The 18,479-nt window shown below is 49.6% G+C and overlaps 1 protein-coding gene across 1 annotated transcript in view; it reads left to right on the forward strand.

The window, feature by feature from the left end:
- Window positions 1-7,601, forward strand: part of Cacng7 (calcium voltage-gated channel auxiliary subunit gamma 7) — a 32,270-nt gene extending 24,669 nt beyond the window's left edge. The window contains exons 4-5 of the mRNA XM_035449282.1: window positions 6,512-6,657; window positions 7,344-7,601. Coding sequence (XP_035305173.1) covers window positions 6,512-6,657; window positions 7,344-7,601 — 404 coding nt within the window. The remainder of the gene's footprint in view (window positions 1-6,511; window positions 6,658-7,343) is intronic.
- The last annotated feature ends 10,878 nt before the right edge of the window (window positions 7,602-18,479 follow it).

The raw sequence follows: 18,479 nt of genomic DNA on the forward strand, positions 1-18,479 counted from the left end.
GAGCTGCCATGTGGGTGCTGGGAACCGAACTAGGGTCCTCTGAAAGAGCAGCCAGTGCTCTTGCTCCAATCCAGTGAGCAATCTCTCCAGCCCCTGGGTGAGAGAGATCCCTACTTGCGACTGTGGTTACCACTGGCGTTGTCAAGTGTGTGTTATCTTGTAACTGCCATTCCATGTGCACATGGGTATGCTACTGAAACAAGCCTTTTCCACTCTTCACTGATTAACTTTATTTCTTCACGGTCGTCGTCATCATTATTGTATTGTGCCTGCACCAACACAGGTATGATCGCACCGCTTGTTTGAGTGTGGAGGTCAGAGGATGACTTCCGGAAGTTGGGTCCCTCTCTCTTTGCATCACGAGTTCTGGGGATTGGGCTTAGGCCATCTGGTTTGTATGGCACTTTGACCCAAGGAGCCATTTAATTTGCCCAATTAAACAAACAAACAAACAAACAAAGCCACCCCTCCCCCCAAAAACCCATGGCTGACAATGTGGCTTAGTTTGTAGAGTGCTTGTCTAACATGGATGAGCCCTGGTTTCCCTCCCCAGCAATGCATAAGCCAGGCGTGGTGGTGCAGAATTCTCACCCCAGGACTCAGGAAGTGGAAGCAGGGAGGGTCAGAGAGTTTAAGGTGGTATTTGGCTACATTGCAAGTTCCACCCAGTTAGGGCAAGATGAGACCCTGTTTCAAATAAGAAAAAAATCTGTATAGAATCTGGCTTACCTAAGGAGATCCTATGTCAAACAAGCAATTGGTGTATATTACAGGTGCACGCGAGCGCGCACGTGTGCGCGCAAGCGCGCGCGCGCGCGCGCACACACACACACACACACACACACACACACACATCAATGGATTGTAAGGCTTCAGATTAATGACTCATTTTGTTGTTCAAATTATTCTCAGCTTGACTCAGGAAACTCTTATAAGTTAGTTGCTGTGTCCCCTTTGGCCTGTTCCCACCATTTTTGAGCTTGTGCTGTTTCTTTGTAAAGATATCATTATTTTTAATTTTGGGTGTATGAGTGTTTGTCAGCATGCATGTGTATATATACAGTTTGCAGGGAGGCCAGAAGAGGGTGTTGGGTACCCCGGAACTGGAGTTACCGATGGTTGTGAGCCTCCCGATGTGGTTGCTGGGAATTGAACTCAGTGCTCTTAAGTGCCGAGCCATCTCAGCAGCCCCTTGAGTACTTTCTCATTCTGGGACAAAAGTTCACTTTTACTGTGCCTGTCCTTGGCTTTGAAGATGTTTCTTCAGGGAGTCCTGTTTCCTTTCAGTGGGGGATGGGTTCAGAAACTGAGAGGCAGAGGCAGGCATTGTGGTGAGCCTATAGGATCTGCACTCAGGGGTTGGAGGCAGGAGGATCAATAGTTGGAAGTCAGTCTAGGCAGTCTGGGCTGCAAGAGAGATCCTACCTCACCCCACCCCCCAAAAAAGAGGGGCCAGCACTCCAGAGGCAGGGGCAGGCGGATCTCTGTGAGTTCGAGGCCAGCCTGGTCTCCAGAGCGACTGCCAGAATAGGCTTCATAGCTACACAGAGAAACCCTGTCTTGGAAAACAGAAAAAAGAAAAGAAAAGAAAAGAAAAACAAAAAACAAAATAAAAACAAAAAACAAAATAAAAAAAAGAGGAGGGAGGGAAGCTAGAGAATGAAAAGTTACTGGGATTATTCCCCACTCTTTTTATTTATATTAATTAATTTATTCCCTAAATTTATTTATTTATTATTATTGGGGGGTATTTTGACACAGGGTTTCTCTGTGTCACAGTCCTGGTTAACCTGGAACCCGCTTTGTAACCAGGTGGCCTTGAACTCACAGAGTCCCGCCTGCATCCGTGTTTTTATTTATTTCTTACTGTTTGCTTTTGAGACAGAGTTTTGCTTTGTAGCTCAGGCTGGTTTCCAACTCTGTCCCTCTTCCCTTCAGCAAGCTTTCTGCCATCACACCTGGCTCTGATTTTATCCCTTGAATGCAGAAAATATTAGCATAATTCCGAAGATCAAAATCATGCAAAATTGTGGGCTCTTCTTCATCTCCTTGTCCTACCTACTCCCTGATGCAATCAGCTCACTTGTTAGTCAGCTTTCCTTCTTACGCTTATTTTTGCAAAAACAAGCAGAGGCGCATGTATTCTCTCTCCTCTCTTTCCCATTTCAACACTGAGGATTGATTTTAGAGCCTCATACGTGCTAGACAAGTGCTCCTCTGATTCCACATCCCCAGCCTGGGGGATTCTAGGCAGGGGCTCTACCACTGAGCCACGCCCCCAGCCCCTCACTGGGGGATTCTAGGCAGGGGCTCTACCACTGAGCCACACCCCCAGCCCCTCACTGGGGGATTCTAGGCAGGGGCTCTACCACTGAGCCACACCCCAGCCCCTCACTGGGGGATTCTAGGCAGGGGCTCTACCACTGAGCCACACCCCCAGCCCCTCACTGGGGGATTCTAGGCAGGGGCTCTACCACTGAGCCACACCCCCAGCCCCTCACTGGGGGATTCTAGGCAGGGGCTCTACCGCTGAGCCACACTCTCACCCTTTGTTTTTTTGTCTTCATTATTTTGATATGATCTCACTACATTGCTCAGCTTGGCTTTGAAGTTACAACAATCTAGGCTGGCTATGAACTTTCATATGCTGCGATGTTGGTCCTCTGAAAGAGAACCAAGTACTCTTAAACTCTGAGCTATCTCTTGAGTCCTCTTACTGTTTATATATATATATGTATATATGTATGGATATTTTGACTGTATGTATGTCTGTGTGCCATATACGTCTGGTGCCTATAGAAACCAGAAGCAGATGTCGGATTCCTAGAATTACAATTGTAGACAGCTATGAGCTGCCATTGTGCAGAGAATTGAACCTAGGTCCTCTGAAAGAGCAACCAATACTCTTAACCATTAGCCATTTCTCTAGCCCTCCTATTCTGTTCTTAAGGCAATCTGAATTCGACCCCCAGAAACCACATAAAAGTAGAAGGAAAGAATAGACTGTGGGCTGGAGAGGTGGCTCAGTGGTTAAGACTACTGGCTGCTCTTACAAAGAACCCAGTTCAATTCCCAGCACCCACATGGCAGCTCACAACTGTCTGTGACTCCGGTTTTAGAGGATATGACACCCTCACACAGACATACACATAGGCAAAAAGCCACCAATGCATATAAAATAAAAATAAACAATAATAAAAGAATAGACTGTATATAGCTGTCCTTTAAATTCCATATGTTTGCTGTGTTAGGTACAACATGCCCCTCCTCCAAACACACCATCCATTCACATACAATAACAAATACCTTTTAGAACAATCCCTTCTTTCACGCTTAAGAGTACATTCTAAGCCAGTTATGGTGGTGCAGTCTTTAATCCCTGCACTTGAGAGGCAGATGCAGGCGGATCTCTGTGAGTTTGAGGCCAACCTGGTCTACATAGCGAGTTCCAGGAGAGCCAGGGCTACAGAGAGAGAGAGAGAGAGAGAGAGAGAGAGAGAGAGAGAGAGAGAGAGAGAGAGAGACTGAGACTCTTTCAAAACAACAAATAAGTGCATTCTCTATACTCCTATGCATATTTTGTTTTCTTTCATTTTCAATTTTGTTTATTTCTGGAATGATTGGTGGATTTTGGAGACAAAGTCTCATAGAGTCCAGGCTGACCTTGAACTTCTGATCCTTCTGTGTCCACCTTCCCAGTACTGACGGATTATAGGCTTGCACAGCTACACCTGGTTATATGCAGTGTTGGGGATGGAACTCAGGGTTTCCTGGGTACGAGGCAGTCACTCGACCACTGAACTACACGCAACACTTCCCCATATATTTGTTTGTTTGCTTTCGTCTTTTCAAGACAGGGTTTCTCTGTGTAGCCCTGGCTGTCCTGCAACTTTCTCTGTGGTCCAGGCTGGCCTCGAACTCAAGAGATTCACCTGTCTCTGTTTCCTGAGTGTAGTGATTAAAGGTGTGAACACTTGCCCATGTTTTTCAAAGATTATGTATATATGTAATATATAATTATTACATACATATATATCCAAGAAAGGAATAAAGGCAGGAAAGGATTTATTTGCTTGTGCATATGTAGCATTCATATCCTTGGAGAGATATTGTCAGGACCAGGGTAAAAGATGAATTTGTTTTAATCTTTAAGAGTATGAGTGTTGGTCTGCATATATGTCTGTGCACCATGTGTGTGCTGTGCCCATTGGGGTCAGAGGAGGACGTCAGATACCTTGGAACTGGAGTTACAGACAGTTGTGAGCTGCTGTGTGTATGCTGGCAACTGAACTTGGGTCCTCTGCAAGAGTAACAAGTATTCTTAACGGCTAAGTCATCTCTCCAGCCCCTAACAAGTATATTATCTTTTTTTTCATTTATTAATTACCAGTGGGTACGTGCAAGTTCCATAGAGCTCATTTAGAGGTCAGAAGACGAACTTGTGGGAGTCAATTCTCTTTCTATCACGTGTACCTTGGGGATTGAACTCAGGTCTTCTGGGTTGTCAGCAAGTGCCTTTACCCACTGAGCCATTTCAGCCTATGAGATTCATAGGCTTTAAACATTTGCTGTATAACTCACACAAGACACACCTCATATGTTACAATGACTTTTGGTGGAGCCAAGGGTGCTCAGTTAATCCCTTAGCTGATTTTTAACAGATCCCTAGTACTGGGTTATAGACAGTTGCGAGCTGCCGTGGTGGCTCAGAGAATGGATCACAGGTCTTCCTGAAGAGCAGCCAGTGTTCTTAACCACTGAACTCTCCAACTCTCCAAGCCTCCTAAGAATACCTACACTTAGTTTGAATGTAATTGGCCCCCAGGATCTCATTGGGAGTGATATGAGTGGGAGGTGTGGCTTTGTTGGAGTGGGTACGACCTTGTTGGAGGAAGTGTATCACTGTGGAGGTGGGCTTTGAGGGTTCCTATGTTCAGGATACTGCCCAGTGTCTCAGTTGACTTCCTGTTGCCTTCTTTCTGATCAAGATGTAGTTAGCATAATATCTGCCTGAATGAATGGACTGAGCCTCTGAAACTGTAACCAAGCTACCTCCAGTAAGTGTTTTTGTGGTAAGAAAAACAAAAAACAAAAAGAATACTTATGGCCAGGCATTGGTGGCGCACGCTTTTAATCCCAGCACCCGGGAGGCAGAGGCAGGTGCATCTCTGTGAGTTCGAGGCCAGCCTGGTCTCCAGAGCGAGTGCCAGGACAGGCTCCAAAGCTACACAGAGAAACCCTGTCTCGAAAAACCAAAAGAAAAAACAGAGAATGCTTACACTGTGTGTGTGTGTGTGTGTGTGTGTGTGTGTGTGTGTGTGTGTACACACATTCAGGTGTGTGCGCAAATACGCACAAAGGCCAGAGGTTGGCACGTGGTATTGCTTTCCACCTTATTTTTGCTTCTAACCTCCCCTGGATCTCGTCCTCTAGGACTTGGATTAAGACATGATTTCTTTGATCTGCTTGTTGCTCTTATCCCAGACAGCTTTGTGCCTCTTGTGGACCCCATGGTGCTCAGTGAGACACGCTTGGTAGCACATGTCTCCGTGCGTGGGATGGGTGGTCACTGTCCTGTCTTGTACCTCTTTCAGCTACCCTGAGGTCTCAGATGGCAGATGGAGGGGTGTCGTGAGAGCAGCTGGTATATTCATATCCGGGTCCTCTGCACCCAAACGAGGCCTGGAACAGGAGGTCCCTTAGAACACAGATGTGAAGTCTGACCAGGAGACATGGGCTTGTCATGAGAGCTACTTGGGAGGCTGAGACAGGAGGACCAAGAGTTCAAAGCCTGTCTGGGCAGGTTTCTGAGACCCTGTGCCAAAAAGTAAAAAAAAAAAAAAAAAAAAAAAAAAAAAAAAAAAAAAAAAAGAGGGCTGGGGACAGAACTCAGTGGTAGAGCTGCAGCCTGGAATCCACTAGGGGCTGAGAAGCAACTGTGGAGTACCTGCCTAGAATTCACCAGTGAGGCACCGAGGGCGTGGCCCAGTGATAGAAGTCTTACCTAGAATCTGTCGGTGTGGAGGCATGGCTCGGCAGTGGAAGTCCCTCAGAGAATCCACCAGTGAGAGGCTGGGGCCATGACTCAGCTGTGGAGTTCCTGCCTCGAATTCACCGCTGAAAGGCAGAGGTCACGGCCCAGCAATAGATCCACGGCCTGGATTCCACCTAGGAAGGGGCGGGCCTTGTGACTCAGCGGTAGAGTGCGAGCCTAGAAACCGCTACTGTGAGGCTGGGACTGTGGCTCAGTAATAGAACACCTGCCTAGAGTCCTCTAGTTGTGTGCCGGGGACATTGCTCAGAGGTAGAGCCCATGCCTAGAATCCCCCGTGATGGGGGCCGGGGGCGGGTGGATAGCTCAGAGTCTAGCATCCTCCAGTGGAGGTGGAGGGGCTCGCTCACAGGCTTAGCGTGCTGGCAAGAGTGCTTAAGGTTATTCCTTCATACAGGACAGAGCTGGAAGCGAAGGGGGCGTTCCCTTCTCATGTCCCTGGCATCCTTCTCCCCTCAGGTCTCTCCTTGGTGGTGGGCTTGGTTCTGTACATCTCTAGCATCAACGATGAGGTCATGAACAGGCCCAGCAGCTCCGAGCAGTACTTTCACTATCGATACGGGTGGTCCTTTGCCTTCGCCGCTTCCTCTTTCCTTCTCAAAGAGGTGATGTGTTGGGGCCCAGAGGACCCATTTGAAGGAGGAGGTGGGGGTATCTGGGTGTTCCAATTCCTGGGAGGGGGGGGTCTTAAGCAGATGAGGTCTTCTGGGTTTGTGGAGGGGAAAATAAACCCTGAGGTTTGGACTCTTGAGGTCTTAGAGGTGGGAGTCCTGGGTTCTCGGAGAGGAGGAGCCCCGGGATGACGAACTGACTGATCCCTGTGTCCAGGAGGAAAGGAATTCTGTGGGTTATGAGGAATTGTGTGTGTGTGTGTGTGGGGGGGTGTGGGTATAATCTCTGGGTCCCAGAGAGGAAAGAGTTCCAGGTGTTCCAGCTCCTAAGGGTCTTGGAAAGGAAGAAACTGAGGCTGTTTTGGAGGATGGGGTGGGGGGAGCCCTTGGTCCAGAACAGAGCTGGGGGGGGGGAGTGTCTCTCTACTTTGAGGCGGGAGGGTCTGGCAGTCTGATTCCTGGGTCCAGGAGGAAGAGGGGGGCTAGGGGTGTTCCTGTATCACGAGGGAGGTGGGTTAGACTTCGGGTCTAACCTCTGGGTCCTGGAGGAGATGAGGGTTGGGGCCTCTTTCTTGGGTTTTGCAGAAGTCTTGGGTGTGATATGCAGCCGCCCCTCCCGGGTTTTGGTAGGGGAAGCGGCGGGCGGCTGCCTCTGGGATTCTGACGGTGCCTCGCCACAGGGGGCCGGAGTCATGTCGGTGTACTTGTTCACCAAGCGCTACGCGGAGGAGGAGATGTACCGCCCGCACCCGGCCTTCTACCGCCCGCGTCTCAGCGACTGCTCCGACTACTCGGGTCAGTTTCTGCAGCCCGAGGCCTGGCGTCGAGGTCGCAGCCCTTCCGACATCTCCAGCGACGTCTCCATCCAGATGACGCAAAATTACCCTCCAGCCATCAAGTACCCCGACCACCTCCACATCTCCACCTCACCGTGCTGAGGCTGGGCTTCCTCCCTCCCCGCTTCCTCCTCCTTTCCCGTCACCCGTGCCTCCCCCTGCAGCCCCAACCCCTTAAGGGACTCTTGGCTGAGGGGATGCTGTGCCGTCTCCAGCCCCCCCCCCCATCCATCACCCTCATTTCAATGGCTCCACCCTGTTTGGACCATTATACTTCCTAGTGATGCCCCGCCCTCCCCTCCCCTTCCCCTCCCTCCCCCGCGCCCAACCCCCAGTGAGCCTGTTCCTGTCCCTTTCCGGTCCCTCTCCTGGTCCATCCCCACCCGTTATTTCCAACCCTGTTTACTACCCTCTGGTGGTATTTTGCACCTAGCTCCCCCAAACCCTTCAGACTCCATGCAGGGGTGCTGGGCTGGAGAGTGGGTGTGACAGCCACTGGAAATGCCCCTGAACTCCCCCTCGGCTCTCTCCTAGCACAACACCTCGTGCCCCGCAGGTCCCTGGTGGCCGTGGGTGGGGAGAGGCTTGCTCCGCCCACACCCGCTGGTCCCGTCAGGGGCTGCAGGGATGTGACTGTGGCTTACCTTGACTTTTCGCCTCCGGGAGACTCACTTTCCCTTTCTTTTGTTCTCTGCAACTCTGGAAGGTGACTTTCTTCTTCTTCTTCTTCTTCTTCTTCTTCTTCTTCTTCTTCTTCTTCTTCTTCTTCTTCTTCTTCTTCTTCTTCTTCTTCTCCTCCTCCTCCTCTCCCACCCCATCCCATTGCCACTTCTATCTTTTCTTTCCTCCACCTGCTCATCCAAAGCCCCTAGGTGCATCCAGCCTCTCACACCAAACAAGGACGGGACTCCCCAGGGTGGAGGGAGATTCCCTCATGCTATCATCTCCACACCTGTGCCCGCCTCTCCCGCCTCGAGGTCCCGTCGGGGGGAAGGGAGGGGCAGTAGCGGGGGTTAACACCCCCCCAAAAAAACCTCTGTCTTCCATTTTCTGGTACTCCCTCTCATCCATGTCCCTCTTCCCATCTCAGATCCCCAACTCTGGCCTCTTTCAAGGGTCCGTCCGCCCCCTTGGACATATTCGGAGGTGGGGGGGGGTCGCCAGAAAACCGCCCATCCCACTCCCTTTATTAGGGGAGGAGGGGCGAGGTAGCACAGTGTTGACACACGGAACCAGAACGGCCCCGGGGTGGGGGGGAGGGGGCAGGGGAGGGACGGGGGCTTTTAGTTTGCATCTTAGGGGAGGGGGAGGGGGGAACCGCAGCAGTTATAACCTGTCTTTACGCAGCGATTTTTAACGAGGCTGGGGGAGGGGGGGGAGGGAAGCAATAAGGGTGGGGAAACGGTGGGGTGGGGGGCCTGGCTCTGTTATTTACCGTGTATCATATGTAAATACCGACAGAAACTTCAATAAACTTTATTTCAAACACGTTTCTGCCTCACCAAAGGGAGGAGGGGATTGGGCGAAATGGGCCAGCCTGTGAAATCGGTTTCTCCTGGGGGTAAAGGGCTATTTACCCCCTTAAAGGGGGTGCGCATACCTTCGGTCCTAGCACTCAGCAGGCAGAGGCAGACACATGTCTCTGAGTTCCAGGACAGCCAGGACGACATAGAGGTAACTTGTCTTCAAATATAGAACGCCACATGACCAGGTTTGCAATTCCAAGCATGGGAGGCGGAGGTAGGAAGGCCTGCTGCAAGTTCTAGGCAAACTTTGAAGGCTTTCTCAAAAAAAAACAAAACAAGGGCTCCCAAGATGGCTTAGCCGACCTCTACCTGAGCTTGCTGCCTAGAGCCTACTTTTGCAAATTGGGTGTCACACACACACACACACACACACACACACACACACACACACACACACCACACCCCCCAACCCCCCCACCACACACACACACCACACCACACACCCCCCAACCCCCATCCCCCACACACTGTGGCATGGAATGTCTGAGAACCCTTCTCCCTTCCCTTCCTCCCCATAATAATAATAAAATTAAAAATAAGTCAGGTGGTGGGGGGGGGTGGCACACCTTTAATCCCAGCACTTGGAAGGCAGAGGCAGGCAGATCTCTGAATTTGAGGACAACCTCAAATTTGAGGTCTACAGAGTGAGTTTCAGGACAGCCAGGGCTACGCAGAGAAACCCTGTCTCAAAAATAAAACAAAAACAAAACAAATACAAAAAAAAACTAAGTAAGGACTTCGGATTTGGCTAACTGGGAGAGGGACCTAGCACACCTGAGGCCCTGTGTGCTCATTGTCAGCCAGACATGGAGGCACTCAGGAGATGGGAGCAGGAGGAACAGGAGTTCAAGGTCATCATTGGCTGTGAAGAGTGCTTAAGGGCAGAGAGAGAGAGAGAGAGAGAGAGAGAGAGAGAGAGAGAGAGAGAGAGAGAGATGAAAAATAGATTATTTAAGCATCACCTTATATTTCAGTCCCTGTTTGAGGACAATAAATGATGACAGGGTTAAGGTCAATACAAACAAAAACAAACAAAAAGCCATCTCTTGCTACACCTCTGACTGCCTATTACACTGCCAAGAGCATCCACACTGCTCTATCTGACTTTATTCCCAAGACCGCCCCCCCCCCCTTGCTGGATTTACCGGCCTGTTTGTGCCCCTTCAGCCAACGAGGTGAATGACTGACCTGAGAGCTTTGCACACAGTGATAGCCTTTGACTGGCACCAAGTCAGTCTGGCTCCCGAACCTGAACATCCTTCCCAGGTACAAGGCGACAGTGGGCTTCCCGTATGCTGGGCCCTTTCGCTACCGTTTGAGAAACAACCGCAACTATTTAGTGTACAGCTACTGTGAGGCAGATGCTTCCCATCTGAACGTAATCCACCAGCCATTCACAGTAGTGGGTATGTAGGAATTGCCACTGTTTGTATAGCTGAGGGAGGAGGAGGCTCAAAACCTGATTCTAAGAGCTGTGATTCCGCTACACTGAGGGACCGAGAAGAGCCAAAATACAAAATATCTGATAAATTTATAGCTGATCTCTCTCTCCTCTCTTTCCCCCTCTCTCTCTCTCTCTCTCTCTCTCTCTCTCTGTCTGTCTGTCTCTCTCTCTCTCTGTCTGTCTCTCTCCCAGGAAATCAAGGACCCCCAGAATGCAAGGCTAGAACTCTATACCTGAACCACACCCCCAGTCCCTCACTGGGGGATTCTAGGCAGGGGCTCTACACTGAGCCACGCCCCCAGCCCCTCCTCACTGGGGGATTCTAGGCAGGGGCTCTACCACTGAGCCACAGCCCAGCCCCTCACTGGGGGGATTCTAGGCAGAGGCTCTACCACTGGCAACAGCCCACCACCACCACCCCTGTGGCCCTAATAAGCTTAATCTTGAAAAATATTGGAAGAACGTATATCTGCCTCGTGTGGTCATCATCTGTGCAATGATAATGACCTGGAGCTATGACACCTGGGTCACAAGCACAGCCATACTGAGGGAACATTTTTTTTTTTTTTTCACTGATTTAGTCACTGGCTTCTCCCACCATGCTGTGAACTCAGCATTCCTGCTAGCCCCATGTTACAGGTGAAGACGCTGAGGCATAGGGAGATGAGGTTACCCGGATATTAACGTCCTGCGCCCAGGTTTTCCTTGATTCACAGTCAATTAGCTGTTACATTAAAAAAAAAAAAAATACGGGGCGGGGTGGGGAGGATGCATGCCCCGGGGTGCACAGGGCAAGGTCAGAGGACGGCTTTCAGCGAGCAGTTCTCCGCTTCTGCCGCGTGGCTTCCAGTGAATGAACTCGGGTTGTCAGCCTGATGGCTAGCTCCTTTCCCCCACCGAGCCGAGCCACCGAGCCACCCCCGGCGGCTACATTTCACCACCGCAGATTTTATGCAAACTCATGCTGTGACCTTGAGCGAGTCTTTTTTAATTTCCCAGGCTTTGGTTTCCTTTTCTATCGAAAGAAGAAATAAGAAAAATGGGGGTGGTTTAGAAAGATTCCAAATCCTCCCCCCACCCCCCACCCCCCACCCCCGGGAACGGGGAGGATGGTTTGGGGAGGTTCTCAGGAAAGAACTCCAGATTCAGCAGGGTCAGACTCCCCGAGGGAAATTCGTTCTGAGTCATTTTCCGTGATTCCAGGAATTTCTGAAGGTCGGGCTGGAGATTCGCAATGGCAAATACCGTTCAGCTCCTTGGTCGAGACTAATTGATTCCGAGTGTGGCTTGGGACGCGGTGTTTGGAAGGATTCTCAACACATATTTGCTCCGGAGGAGAGAATGCCCCCAGCTATCGGTGCTGTCTGTCTGTCTGCCATGCTGATCAACTGATGCTGTCTGCCGAGCCTGTAGCATGGGTGGTGATGGTGCAGGACACAGCAACCTGACGTCCGGAAGCTGGTGTTGTCTTGAAGAAACGTGAAGCTCTGGGGCTGTAGCGATGGCTCAGTGGGTGGGAGCGCTTAGCTGCCTAGGTTATGAGGACTTGAGTTCAAATCCCAGGCGCTCATAGAAAAGGGTGGGCGTGGCCACGTGGGCCTGCAACTCCAGCACTGTGAGGGGCAGGGAGGAGGAGGGTTTTCTGGCTTCTGGCTTAGTGAGCCAGTGGCAGAGCCTGTTTCAAAAGGAATATGGGCAGAGACACCCATGTCCTCCTCTGGCCTCTCCTTGTGCACACAGGTCTACACACACACAGGGCCATATACACCACACACACACACACACACACACACACACACACACACACGGAATAAAGAAAAAAAAAACGTGCTGGAGAGCTGGCTCACACGTTAAGAGCACTGGATGCTCTTCCAGAGGACCTGAGTTCAATTCCCAGCAACCACATGGTGGCTCACAACTGTCTGTAATGCGATCTGATGCCCTCTTCCGGTGTGCGGGTATGCATGGGGACAGAACCCTGTGTACCTAACCAATAAATCTGAGAGAGAGAGAGAGAGAGAGAGAGAGAGAGAGAGAGAGAGAGAGATAAAAATCTTGAAAACAAAGAGTTATGTTCACCTTTGTTACCTTGGCAGGACCTAGAATATTCTAGAACACAGGCCTCCTGCAAGCATGCTCATGAGAGATTATCTAGAGTGGGTTCATTCAGGTAGGAAGACAGTGTGGCTCACTGGGTCCTTTCCACTTGACAGAAGCTAGAAAAGAGGGCTGGCTGATTGAGGGAATGCTCCCAATAGATTGGCGGGTCTATGGGACATTTCCTTCATCAATGACTGATGTAGGAGGGCTCAGACCACTGTGGGCGGTGCCCCTAATGGCCAGGTAGTCCTGTAAGAAAGCAAACTGAGGGGCTGGAGAGATGGCCCAGAGGCTGAGAGCACTGGCTGCTCTTCCAGAGGACCTGGGTTCAATTCCCAGCAACCACATGGTGGCTCACAGCTGTCTGCAACTCCAGTTCCAGGGAATCTGATGCCTTCACACCAGTGCACATAAAATAAATTTAAACAAATTACTTAAAAAAAAAAAAGAAGAAGCAAGCCAGGCGGTGGTGGCATACACCTTTAGTCCCAGCACTCGGGAGGCAGAGGCAGATGGATCTCTGTGAGTTCGAGACCAGCCTGGTCTACAAGAGCGAGTGCCAGGATAGGCTCCAAAGCTACACAGAGAAACCCTGTCTTGAAACACCCCCCCCCCCCGGTCAATGTTGCAAGCAGAGCCTGTCATCTGCATTGTTCCTTTAGCTCCTGCCCTTATTTTCCCTCAGTGACTGACTGTGAACAGGATGGACAATCCAAATAAGCCCTCTCCCTCCCAGGCTGCTTTTGGTCATGGTATTCGTCACAGCAATAGAAGGCAAACTAGGAGAGAAGTCCCATCTTGCACCGGGTGCACCATTCCGTGTGCTGGAGTCCTGGGTAGAACAGGCAAGAGAAAACTAGCTAAGTACCAGCATCTGTCCGTCTCTGCTCTGCTTCCAGACTGTGCATGCAGTGTGACCAGCTGTCCCCAAGCTCTGTCCCTGCCTTGGTAGACTGTGCCAACTCCTCCTCCTCCTCGTCCTCTTTCCTGAGACAGGGTTTCTGTGTGTAGCTTTGGAGCCTTTTCCTGAGCTCACTCTGTAGTCAGGCTGGCCTCAAACTCACATAGATGCGACCATCTCTGCTTCCCGAGTGCTGGGTTATGGGTGTGTGCCACCACTGCATAGTGAAAACTTTGTTTGTTTTTTTTAAAAAAATTAAGGGCTGGAGAGATGGCTCACAGGTTTAGAGCACCGACTGCTCTTCTGGAGTTCCTGAGTTCAATTCCCAGCAACCACATGGTGGCTCACAACCATCCATAATGAGATCTGGCGCCCTCTTCTGGTGTGCAGGCATATAGGAGGCAGAATGTTGTATACATAATAAATAATTTTAAAAAATTTATTTAGTATATGTGTGTGGGCCTGGAGGTCAGAGCGCAATGCTGTCCTGGCCTTGGGGGAGGATCAAACTCAGATTCTCAGCTGCACAGCAAACCAACAAGCTATCTCCCCCCCAATCACCACTGTCTTAGTCAGGGTCACTATTGCTGGGATGAAACACCATGACCGAAGCAATTTGGGGATGAAAGGGTTTATGTCACTCACAGTTCCCTCTAATAGTTCTTCATTAATAGCAGTGAGGGTGGGAACTCAACCAGGACAGGAACCTGGAGGCAAGAGCTGATGTGGAGGCGATGGAAGGTCCTGCATACTGGCTTGCCCAGCCTGCTTTCTTATAGAACCTCAGGACCATCAGCCTGGGGATGGCACCGCCCATAATGGTCTGGGTCCTCCCCCATCAATCCTTAATTAAGAAAATGCCCTATAGGTCTGCTGCCAATCGGATCTTATGGAGGCATTTTCTTAATTGGGAGTCCCTCCTCTCAGATGACTTTAGCTGGTGTCGAGTTGACGCAAAGCTATCCATCGCAGCCACCATCAGCAAGAACCTTGTCAAGGTGGTATCAGAATTCTGTTTGTTGCTGCTGGATTTTTTTTTTTTTTTGACAGTCTCAGATATCCCAGGCTGGCCTCTAACTAACTCATCACGTAGCCAAGGCTGTCCCATTTGCCATCCTAGCTGCCTTACGTGATGCTGGGTGATTGAGCCCAGGTCTTTGTGTGTGGGCTCTGCAAGCATTCTACCAACTGAGCTACGTTTCTTTGAGCAAATCACATGAGAAACACTCTGTGTTTTTGTCCGTACCAGTGTGTGTTTAAACACACACACACACACACACACACACACACACACACACACACACACACGCAGGTGGGCAGGAAGCACGCACGTGTGTATTTTATATAATACTCATCACAGGACGCACAGAGTTCTCCACCTTCCAACTACACAAGTGGAAGGGAGCCAGTTTCATATCAGTTATATAACCCTTCTTGACTATTTTCCAAGGCCACTTAATAACAATAGTTTGCATAAATCAGTTGCATAATTTAGCAAGTGCTTCCTGTCACTGGCCACTTTGCTTTAAGTCGTTTCCGCCCGGTAACCCGGGGAGGTTTGGCAGTTATTATCATCTCGTTTTCTAAATGAGATCCTAGGGCACGGAGAGGTTAATTAACTTTCTCCTTGTCACACAGCTAGAAAATCGCCAAGCTAAAATTGAATCCTGGGAGTCCCTGAGCCTGTACTACTCACCCATGAAAGGGGTATGCCTTTCTGTACGGGGAAGCCACACTTCTCTCTGTGCCTGGTTCTCACAGTGTCCTGCATCTTAGGTTACTTACAGAAGCGTGTTACACATTCGTGGTGCTCGAATTTCGAGCCAGGAGCCCTGGGGATCGCTAGGACTGATTTAAAAAAAAAAACTAGAAGATTCAGAATCTGGAGGTAGAAGGATTATGAGTTCAAAGCTTTGCCATGGAGCTGGGTTTAATAGCACAATCCCATAACCCCAGCAGCACTCAGGAGGTAGACTCTGGAGGACCAGCAGTCCAAGGCAGAGCTATATGTGGGGTTTGAAGACAGTTTGAGATGGAGACTCTATCCAAACAAAAACAAACCACACACACACACATGCATGCACGCACGCACGCACGCACGCACGCACGCAGCAAGTAATTTAGTGGTCAATAAAGGACCAGACTAAAGGCCAGAGATCAGTTGCCAGAACACTTGTTGTGGGACATAACTAAGTCCTGGAAGTTGTCTTCCGACCTCCACATGCCCACCTCCAGTAATAACAACTACAGTACTAGTAGTAGTATTGATAATAGATTTAAGGCCTGGAGAAATGGCTCAGTGACTAAGAGCACATACTGCTCTTCCAGGGGTTCAGAGTTCAGTTCCCAGAAACTAGATGAGTCAAGCTGGTAATTTGGCTGAGCTCCAGCTCCAGGGGAATCTGATGCCCCCTTCTGGGATCCTCAGGTACTACACACACACACACACACACACACACACACACACACACACACACATCTTTTTTTAAAGATTTAAGGAAGTGAGAAATAAGTAAAACAGGGTCTTAATAAATTTATTTCACCCTTGTGTTATTATTTCCTTATGACATATAGAGTACAGCAATGTTAGGAATAGTATGTTTGTTTGTTTGTTTGTTTTTCAAGACAGGGTTTCTCTGTATAACAGCTCTGGCTGTCCTGGAACTCATTACATAGACCAGGCTGGCCTCGAACTCACAGAGATCCACCTGCCCCTGCTTCCTCAGTGCTGAGATTACAGGCGTGTGCCACCACAGCCTGGCTGTTAGGACCAGTGCAAAGATAATGGAATGAACCAAGAAACGAGACTTCACTAGAACCCACACCCTCACACATACCAGGCAAGGGCTCTGAATCCGAAACTACATCTTTAGTACCTTTTGAATTTTTATTTTTGAGACACAGTCTCACTAATTTGCCCTGGCTTGTGTTGATTTCACTCAGTGGCCCAGGCTGGCCTCTCATTTCCTGTCCTCCTGCCTAATCTTACAGGTAGCTGGGCTGAGGTCCCAGCATTGCCACCCTGACCACCCCTTCTTCTATCAGGGCAAAGGTCAAATAGATTTTATAACACATCTGCATCTGCTTCTTTTGTCTCGGAGCCCCCTACAGAGATTTCACCAAAGCAAGCTGCTTATGTAAGCGTGTTGTGGTCTAGTTATTTTTTGAGATCGGCTCTCACTGTGGAGTCTAGCCTGCATGGAAACTCGCTGAATAGACTGGGCTAGCTTCAGACTTGAAATCCTGAGGCCAGAGAGGGATAGTTCAGTCATCAGGATCACCCATGGCTCTTGCAAAAGACCAGGGTTTGTTTCCTAGTGCTTACACAGTGGCTCGTAAACATCGGTATCCCCAGTTCCAGGAGATCTGGCAACTTCTTCTATCTTCCAATGGCACGAGGCATGGGCGTGGTGTACACTCATGCACACAGGCAAAACACTCATGTGTATAAAATAGCTATATCTAAAAAGTAATAATAGGTGGATGGTCCCTGAGGAAGGACACCAGAGATTGTCCTCTTGAAGGGACCAGCTCCCCTTTTCGGCAGCCATGACAGTAACACGTACTTGCCATGACCTTGCCTTGGTCACTAGGAGGTCAGATGCCTGTCTCGTGGCAAGGAACCAATCAGAAGTTAGCTGGTGGCGCTATGCTTTACGGCTCTGGGTGTGCTTTACGGACAAGCACACAGCAATGACACGAAGAGCATAGCAACCACCCTGGGAGGGCCTATGGGCCATAACAACCAGTTGACCAATCAACACAGGGCAAGCCCTCCAAGCCTGGAGGCACACCATTCCTGAGCCTGTGTGCACCCCTAGACACTCCCCTTATGCTGCCCTATAAGATCTCTATGCAGACACTTCGAGCTGTCTTTTCTAGCCATCCACCATGGCGGGTGGATGAAAGACCCGAGCTAACATGGGGTTAGCTCGTTAAACAACTTCAATAAAGCCTCATGCAGTTTGCATCAAGCTTTCGAATCTGCCTGGTGATTGGGGTGACCGAGGTCCTAGGCTGAGATCCTGGAGGCCTGAGTTTACACACACACACACACACACGCACACACACTTTTTTGGGGCTAGAGAAGCTGCTCTGTGGTTAACAATGCACACTTCAGGCTGGAGAGATGGCTCAGAGGTTAAGAACACTGGCTGCTCTCTCAGAGGTCCTGAGTTCAATGCCCAGGAACCACACGGTGGCTCACATCCATCTGTAGTGAGATCTGGCGCCCTCCTCTGGCCTGCAGGCAGACATACAGGCAGAACACTATATACATAATGCCAGGACCCATGAAAAGTAGTCCATTTCATCTTGCCTCAAGTTCAGAGAGCTCAGATCTGTCTTAGTATCCATAAGACATTAGTCTGGCAGGCTCCAGGATGTTTTGGCCTTGGTGGTGGATGCCTCTTATCTAAATAACAATAGACTTGGGCCCTGAAGACCCGATGGCAGGTGTGGCTACCAAATAGGTGGAGGATAAAGGGAATAAGTCTCTTTGCCCCTTAGACATGATAATAGAAGTCTTCTGCCATTTTGTCCCCACTGTTGGTTGAATACATAAGAGCCTGAAAGAATAAACTAGGCACGCATTCAGTTTGGGTGGAATGGCCCTCCTGATAGCTATTCTGTGTCTCTGTCTAGATTCTTAACCCCTTTAGCTACCCTTTCTTTTATCCACACTTCCCCCTCTCAGGTATGAACTGTGGGCTGGTCAGCTGGCTCTGACTGCAGCCTTGCAAAGACAACTTTCCACAAGACATATATATATATATATATATATATATATATATATATAATGCACACTGCTCAGTCATAAGGACCAGAGTTATACACTCATACATGTACATTAAATAAAAACATTTTAAAATAACTTTAAAAAAAAAGAAGTTTTCAGGGACGAGGAGAGCTCAGTGGTTAAGAGTGCATACTGCCTTCTTTTGAAGACTGAGTTGGCTTCCCAGCACCCAACTTGGGTGGCTCACAACTTCAACTCCAGGGCATCTGGC

The sequence above is a fragment of the Cricetulus griseus genome, chromosome 9 (genome assembly GCF_003668045.3).
Source record: "Cricetulus griseus strain 17A/GY chromosome 9, alternate assembly CriGri-PICRH-1.0, whole genome shotgun sequence".
Taxonomy (NCBI): Eukaryota; Metazoa; Chordata; class Mammalia; order Rodentia; family Cricetidae; genus Cricetulus; species Cricetulus griseus.